The sequence below is a fragment of the Phalaenopsis equestris genome, unplaced genomic scaffold, assembly GCF_001263595.1.
Source record: "Phalaenopsis equestris unplaced genomic scaffold, ASM126359v1 Scaffold000031, whole genome shotgun sequence".
In the NCBI taxonomy this organism is placed as follows: Eukaryota; Viridiplantae; Streptophyta; class Magnoliopsida; order Asparagales; family Orchidaceae; genus Phalaenopsis; species Phalaenopsis equestris.
The window spans coordinates 110,162-118,984 of NW_018164473.1; the positions used below are offsets into that span (position 1 = coordinate 110,162).

The 8,823-nt window shown below is 35.2% G+C and overlaps 1 protein-coding gene across 4 annotated transcripts in view; it reads left to right on the plus strand.

Annotated features, from left to right (window-relative positions):
- LOC110018700 overlaps positions 1-6,580 on the plus strand; it is a 34,035-nt gene extending 27,455 nt beyond the window's left edge. For 3 of the 4 annotated variants that reach the window (XM_020716105.1, XM_020716107.1, XM_020716106.1), the window contains one exon: positions 6,190-6,580. In XM_020716105.1, coding sequence (XP_020571764.1) covers positions 6,190-6,375 — 186 coding nt within the window. In that variant the 3' untranslated portion in view covers positions 6,376-6,580. Of the gene's footprint in view, positions 1-1,244; positions 1,390-6,189 lie in introns of all 4 variants that reach the window. The other variant, XR_002293375.1, reaches the window with a different exon arrangement.
- Positions 6,581-8,823: the final 2,243 nt, after the last annotated feature.

The following is an 8,823-nucleotide window of genomic DNA, read 5'->3' on the forward strand; positions in this document are numbered from 1 at the left end:
ACTGGTTCAGCAGGGGAGAAATGAGGGGCCGATCGGCCCTCCTTGCGGTCTAGGACTACTTCCCAATAGAAGTGGGCGCCCTTTTTGTTATTGAGTACAATATATATGTTGTTTTGTCGTGTTTAGGGTGGTTTTTCTTCTTGTTTTATGTTAGGAAAGCCACCAACATCCAGGATTTCCCTTCTAGGGATGTATACGATGATGGGTGGTGCTTAGACTATATTTCGTCTGAGGTGGTGATTATCCTGGATTTTCCCACTCCTGTGCAACCTTCACTCCGCTGCCACCATCATAATATTTGTTGCAACCATTAGAAAACAACCACTTTACTGTTTTCCTGCAACCGTTGACCACCTCTCCACCTTTCCCAATGTGCTGCTCCTTGCCACCAACCCTCCTCATTGCCACCAGCAAAAGGATAGGCTGCTTGCTGCCTTTCTGCAGTCCAACCTCTTCATACTTGCTGCCTTCCCCTAAACTGCAACTCTTCGTAGTGCTACTGCCTCTCAACAACACCCCCATATCCTCATTCCAATACTCTTAACCCCTTCCCATCTCCGTAGCCGATCACCACCGCCCCCAGACCTAACCCTAGTTTTAGTTTATGTGTGTGTTTGTTGTTATTTCCTATATTGCCTTATTGGTTGTACTCCTTGTTTGATTTCAATTATAAAATTTGTATTTTCTGTTGTTGTTTGGTTAACTCCGATATCATTTGATATTAGAGCTACTCTAACTCTAGTCCTATCATAGGGTTTTTAGCATCCACCCATACCCAAATCTACCTCTATTCAAAAAATTTCTACATCACTTCTACACACCTTTCACCCACCCACTCCAAAACCCTAATTATGTCACCGAAGAGGCAATTTCTAGAACCTGATCAAAATTTTACCATGGATAAGATGCAACAAGTACAATGGCTCGCTGATGTTGAGCATAGTAGCGAGATTCGATTAGGAGAGAAGAAAACATTTGAATCCCTTATGTATGGATGATTCAAGTCGAGAAGAAGACAGAACATGACACTTTGGGATACAATATCAGAGGAGGCCAAGCGATGAAGTGCCTATTAGAGGATACAGAGATTAAGGGTGCGCTTGTTTTGAATTTTCTACCAATGTTCTGAATCACGTTGGGGGATTGTGCGTTTGGTAAATAACGGTTAAAATCTTAATGCATATTTCCCTAATATCACGATCGTGGCTAGTGTTTCTCATTTTGTGTTTCGATTGCGCTTTCAGACGTGAGGCGCCCTTGTCCATATGGGCGCACCCGTAACGCGTAGGCCCCTCCACGCTGAGTTGATGGCGCCCTTGCACTGTTTTTCGGGGCGCCCCTGCCCAGAGACCGGCACCCTCATAACCAGGATTGGCGCCGGCACGCCAGGTACACTTCCCTCCCTGTTTCATAAATTTATTTTTTTGCTAGATTTTGATTCCTTTATTAATTTTTTTCTTATTGGATGTTGGTAAGAAGCTTGAATATGGGTGATGTTTCATTGAGGAATCTATCTAATTGCAGTAAGGTTTGGATGGAATTTTTTTTCTTAGATCTCAGTGAAAAATAGTTTGATCATTTGCATGAGATGGACAAGATGATCATTTGGTTGTGGATTGTTGTGGTTATCGGTTAGTAATTTTTTACTGTGGTGGAAACGACTGGTATTCCTTTATATGTTATCATGTAAGTACAAATAAGCTTGTTCTTGTATAAAACCAGGCTGCATAGGTTTGTTAGATGGTCAAATCACTCTATTCTTGATGCTATTTTTCTCTTTCTCATTTTATCTTGCACCTCTTGTTTCTACAATTTAGCATTGAGTTTACTTTTGTATTCCTGCTTGTTTAATATAATATAATTAAATATGAGTCCAAACTTTTATCTAGAGACCATTTTTAATAATGATTTTTTCAAACATAACAAATGCTTTTGGAACACCAGCTTTTAAATGATAGATTTTTCAAAACAACTTTTGAACTAAGATTTTATACAACCACAATCGAAATAAATGAACTTGAAGTGCCTATTAGAGGATACACAGATGGTGTGCCTGTCAGAGGCTATAAAGAATCAAGAGTGAAAATAGACATACTAGATTTCGATTAAAGGTTGAATCCATATGACTTCATCGAGTGGTTGCAGACCTTCAAGAGGGTCTTTGAATACAGGGAGATGCATGATGACCAAATAGTGAATCTAGCTGTTATCAAGTTGAAGAAAAACACCTCGTTGTGGTGGGATAATTTGAAGAGTGAGAGAAATAGAGAAGGACAAAACAAGATTACTATCTGAGAAAAGATGAAGGGAGAATTGTAGCAACATGTACCCCCAAGCTATTTTCATGATCTTTTCTTGAGGCTCTACTACCTATAACAGATGGTGTACCCCCAAGCTATTTTCATAATCTTTTCTTGAGGCTCTACTACCTATAACAGATGGATCTATCAGTGGAGGAGTACACATTAGAATTTATGCAGCTTAATCTAAAATGTGATCTGATGGAGCGAAGGAGTGAATGATAGCCAAGTATGTGGGAGGCTTGAAGTTCGCCATTGCTAATGTGGTCCAACTACAACTTTACTGGTATTGGGTGATATTTGGATTTTGGAATTGACTGTGGAGAGATAGCAAAAGCAGAGTAGACATCCACCGTGATTCAGACAATCACTCGTAGTTGGAGACAACAGCAAGAGCATGCTTTAGGGAGTTGTGAAGACTGGTCAGGAGCGGGACTAGGTCACTCAAAGTGAGAAGAGTAACATGGCCACTATAGTCCCAACCAAAAAATGCTTTAGATGCCGTGGTTTTGGACACATCACTTCCAGTTGCCCACCGAGCTGAGTTGTGTCCTTCATCGAGAAGGGTGTAGTGGAGAAAGTTAGCGACGAAGAGATAGTTGAAGAAAAGGGTGAGTACCAAGCTCCTATCAGATGAGGGCAAGATACTGTGACTTACATACCGAGACAACGAAGGATCAACAATGACTTTACCGCAACATATTCTACATTCGTTGCACTGTGAAAAAAAATATATGCAATCTCATCATCATTTGAGGGAGCAACAAGAATGTAGCATTTACATATATGATGGACACGTTGAGCCTCATGACTTCAAGGCACTCCTAGTCAGACTCCCTTATGTGGTTGAGGAAGAAGAATAAAGCCAACATTGACAGGAGGTCTCATGGAGTTTTTTATTGAGAATACCTGTAAGATCAAATTTGGTGCCACACGGTTCCCATGGATGCTTGCCACATTTTGTTGGAGAGACTATGAAAATTTGGTCGCCAGACTCAATATGACGGTTTCAGTCCTTCACAAAAAAAAAATGACAAACACATAGTACTTCTACCTTATGCGGAATTCGAGATTACATGTGCCATTGCATGCAAAGAAGCGCCAATAGGATCAGTTTTGGTGATGACATAGAACAACGAGACAAAAGAGCTATTTCAGACACAGGGCAGTCAGTATGGAGTAAGTTTCTGTGTATCCTGTTCGATGCTCACCTCCATGGCCACCACGGTTCGAGGAGATTCAAATTGCCCTCACTTCAGATCAGGTTGAGCCAATCTCGGGCTACTTTTGGAGGAATCAACATAATATATTGGGTACGAAGTTCCATATCTGTTCAAGGGTATATCCCCAGAAAGTTGGACCGATATGGTCGTTTGCTCTGAAGTGGGGAAAATTGCTCCGGTGTTTCGGGGGACTGTGCAGTCTTCACTGGGGTTCAGGTGCTTCTAGGGCTGCTGTTGGAGATTCTTCATCCTGAGAGGTTACAACAGTGTCACCACCTTCAACGGACAGACAAAGCATTACGGAATGTTGTCGAGGATCCCCCAATCTCGAGGGACTAATGCATTCCATCTCTTGTGATTTTGCACGATGCACCTCTCCCGCTACAGTATGTGATGTGAACATTCTACTCTGAACTGGACACTTGACCATCTGGGTGGCTGAACTGTTTCGTAAGGGAGAAAGGAGGGGCCAACCGTTCGTCCTTGTGGGTTAGGGTTGTTGTTCAATAGGAGTGGGCCCCTCTTGTTATTTAGTATATATGTTTTCTTTGTCATTTTTAGGATAGTTTTTCTCTTGTTTTTTGTCAGGACAACTGTCAGCATCCCAACTTTCTCCTTCTAGGGTTGTATATAACGAAGGGTGGTGCTTCGGCTGTATTTCATTTGATTTTGTGATTATCCTCGACCTTTTACTCCTCCGCAATCTTCCCTCCGCTGCTGCTGTAACAGTATTTGTTGCAGCTGTCAGAAAACAATCACTTTATAGTTTTTTGGCAGCCGCCTACCTCCTCTACACCCTTCCCAATCTGTTGGCCCTTGGCGCCAACCCTCCTTGCTGCCATCATCCTGAGGAAAGGCTGTTTACCGCCTTTCTGTAGTCCAACCCCTCCATACTTGCCTCCTTCCCCCAACTCCCTCTTCGTAGTGCTGCTACCTCACACCTTCACCCCTATATCCTCATTCAAGCACTTTCCATCCCACCTCCATAGCCGATCACCACCATTCGTAGACCTAACCGTAGTTTTAGTTTAACTGTCGCGTTTATTGTTATTTTCTATTTCCATGTATTTGGTTGTACTCTTTATATGATTTCAATAATAAAATTTATATTTCTTATTGGTATTTGTTAACTCCTGTATCAATATCTTTACATATTATTAAACAATTTAATGTGAAATTTAGGGATTTTTTTTTTAGTGAAATACCAAGTTACCTTTTTGATAATAGCATAAATTTTAGTAATTGTTGATATATATAAGTGGAGTTGATATTTTCTTTAGAAAATAAAATTTGGTGAGAATGTCCTGACCAAAATTTGATTTGGATATATTTAAAAGTTTGGGTTTTTTGTGAGATGAGCTCAATAGAAGAGTCTGTTGATTATTCATGTAGTGTATTTTTCTCAAAGCAGATTTAAGGGTTCAAGATTCATCTTGACTAAATTTTAGTCATATATCATGGCTCATTTTGATCATGTTCAAGCAAACAAGTTGACTCCTTCAATTTTCTTCCCTTTTGTTTCTTTTAAACTTATATATGTCCAATGTTGATGAGTTCGTCATGCAGATCAAATTTTAAAACTGTGCTGCCACTCTGGCTAATGTTGGGGAAAGTGGAAAGCTACTTTATATACGGAAGGGCCTAGAATTTTTAACTATTTGGCTTTCTCTTTGTGTTTGAAATTAATGAAATGTAGCACCGATCGCTTCCCTAAAAAATGAAAAAAATGGTCGGGATATTCTGTGCCAAATTTGGTCAGGATTAGTTACAAAAATTCTTAAATTTGCTTTAAAAGTAGTGCAATCCAATAGTTAATTGATTATACATGCATCGAACTTGTTTCTAAGCAACTTCAAATATTTTAAATCTTTTATTTGCTAAGGACTTGTTTGAGATCATTTTGTTTTTTATGTTTTTGTTCTCTTTTGTTGTTGAGAACATAATTAATATGTTTTTAATAGATTTTTATTTTTAATTTTTAAAAACAAATAAAATTTTCTTAAAGCACTCAAAATAACCTTTTAATATCATTAGTTTTTAAAAACAACCATATCTTAATTAAACATATCAAATATGTTTGGTTTCAAATCATAAATTTAAAACACAAAAAAACTATAAGGTTATTTATATCACTGTTGATTTTTGTGTTTTCTTTTTAATTTTTATTGTATTATATATATATATATATATATATATATATATATAGTTGTATCTAAAATAAAACATGTCTGGTCTTTTATAACATATTCAATTGTTTTTAAGAAGACTCAAAATAATTTTTAGAAATTTTATGTGATTTTTAAAAAAAGCTAATTTTTTTTAAAATTAAAATAACATGAAAAAAAAATAATAAAAAATATGTTTTTAAAATAAAATAAAAAATAAAAGCAGAAGTAATCTAAAACAAGCCTCAAGGGAAAAAGCTTGGTGAGGATATCCTGATCAAAATTTGGTAAGGTTGGGTTAAAAACCCTTATATTTACTTTGAAATGGTGCAATACAAATGCTGATTTACCATATATTTAACTCATCTCATTATAGAAACAAAAATTTTCAAACCCATACTAACTAAATTTTGTTCAAAATCCTTTTTAAAGTAGGAACCAAGCACAAACACAAATTTAGATGTTAACTCCTTTAAAGTGTCTCTACTTGATATAATTCAGGTATGTGGAAAGGCAGATGTATGGGGAGATGGAGTCGTTCCAGAGATGTCAGCTCACCTCGACGGCGCCCTCAACATAAGCTTGGACGGAGTTTATCACTCTCCTGTTGGTTCAGATGAACTACTAAGGCCTTGGTATGGATCTCCTTCGGTGGTCCAGCAATGGATCGCTCACCTTCTTAATTGACACCGTAAAGTAAGCTTAGAAGCAGCCTTTTTATTCTCCTTGACCTGCTACTCTAAATATCTTCAGTATAGTTGCAGAAATTAGTTGTATTTAATGATTCATTGTGGTTATTTGGATTGTTTCATCCTAATTTCTCTCATTGAGAGCTTTGGGATTGAAATATAATCATATTCCACAAAGCAAAATCCATCTCTAGGATTTGTTAAGAGGCTATTTGGAATAACTTTTATTTGTTTATTGTTTTTATTTATATTTTGATTTGAAATAAAATATGTTTGGCATATTTGATTAAGAAATGATCGTTTTTTAAAAAAATTAAAACACACCAAAGTTATATTGAGTTTTTTCAAAATTATGTTAAATTTATTTCTAGAAATAAATAAAGAAAATAAAAAAAAACACAAAACAAACATGTTTTTAAAAATAGAAAAAAAAACTAAAAACAAAATTGATCCCGAGAGGCTCTATTGTTCTCTATTCATGAAGTTATTTAAACTAAAAACAAAATTGATCCCGAAGAGGCTCTATTGTTCTCTATTCATGAAGTTATTTAAGAACTCGTATGCTTTTGATGTTAATCTATGATCTTTGTAATTATTGTTATATTTGGCTTGTATTAACGATAATTTATGGTAGTCTATGATGAATTGAATTTTAATTGATTTTTTTTCTTCACCATTAGTTCTCATATTCAACTTCATTGCTTTATTAAGTTCTTTAAATGGCAATATATAATTTTTCTTTGGGAAATTTACAATCCTAACAATTCCTATGTATTTATATATCTAATAACTAAAGTTTGTTATTTATATTTATCACACCTTGGTGTAATAAACACATACATTAAAAGGTGTAATTTTACTTTTTAAACGGTAGTGATGATAATGTTTTTAATGTGATGTCAAGCATTTGAGTTGTATGCATGAAAATGTGAATATTTAGGCGTTAGATATGTAAATACATAAGAGTTGTGTGATATTTATATAAATGACCCTTTTTTTCCTTGAATGGAGCCTCAATTCTTTGCTTAAATATTTATGATTTCTTTAAGTCTTAGACCCTAGATCTCATCCTATAGATCTCCTGCGGTTCTTCGTCATGGAGTGACCACTTTTGAACCATGTATGTTGTATTTAATTGATGATGAGGCTTTATCTCCATGAATGAAAGAAATAAATTTGACCTATAGAAGTCAATGAAATTGGTATAGGACTATAGACGATATCTTGACCTGTCTTTCTTTGTTTCCTTCCAATTTTTTTTGTTAATTATATGATGAACAAAATCAAGCTGTGGATTTGATAAATCCGGATTTCACGAATTTTGGCCATAAATCATGGATTTACTAAATCCCACGAATCAATGAATTTATGGAATTTAGAACAAGAGCTATTTGGTTTGTTCTACTTGCCAAATAATTACGCTAGATTTACAGGATTTAGTAAGTTCGTCACCAAATATTTTCAGATTTAAACAGTTCATGATTTAGTAAATTCAGATTTATGGGATTTACAAAAATTCTAATAAATTAAATGTCATCTTTTGCTAGCAGCCCTTGTGTTTCCATTATTAAAACTTTTTAATGTGTTTAAAGAGAATAATTCATTTGCGCATCCAATTTGAACTCTCCTTGTCGTGGGGATTTTTTCTCATTCTTTCTAAGGAAGCTTCGTAAATAGCTTTTTTTATTGGGGCATTTAAATACATTCCAGCCAATTCTTAGTAATTATACTTCTAACACCTAAACTTTATTTTTTACATTTATACCACATAAATCATTCTTATCATATTAAAAATAGTACCATTTTAACTTTAAATTAGTAAAGTATGTCTTTTCATGTATAAATAAGGTGGCCTATTTGTAAAAACTGAAGTTTAGGTGTTAGGTATTTAATTATATAGAAATTGCGTGGTATGCAAGTCTTCCGTGTTTTTGTAGAATTCTAATCAATAATTTTAGATCTCATGTTGTATCTAATTTGTTGATGATTCTTTCTGTTAACCACTTGCTCAATGATATGTTTGGGGTAGCTGCCGTTGTTTCAAGAAGCTATCAGCTGCAAAAGAAACAACTGCTGGTGAAATTGTATGTTTGTATGATTTGCTCATCAATGTACCAGTTGTTTCTGAAATAAAGATTGTTTTACACTTTTATACATATGATATATGCAAGCTAACCATTTTAGAATTAACATATACATAACAATAGAAATGAAATTTGAAAATTCTGAAAAAATCAGCAAGTCTAAAATATTATATAAAAAGTTTTACATTGATGTGAATGAAATATGTAATAAGTACATTGCCTGTTTACCTTTGTTTATGCATATTTTATGTCGTTATTAAGCTTTAGGAATATATTTTTGTTTGTTTTGTATAAGTTACATGTTGGATTTGGTTTGAGAACGAAAAAATGACAAATTGGAGCGAAACATTGTGAGCTAGCGC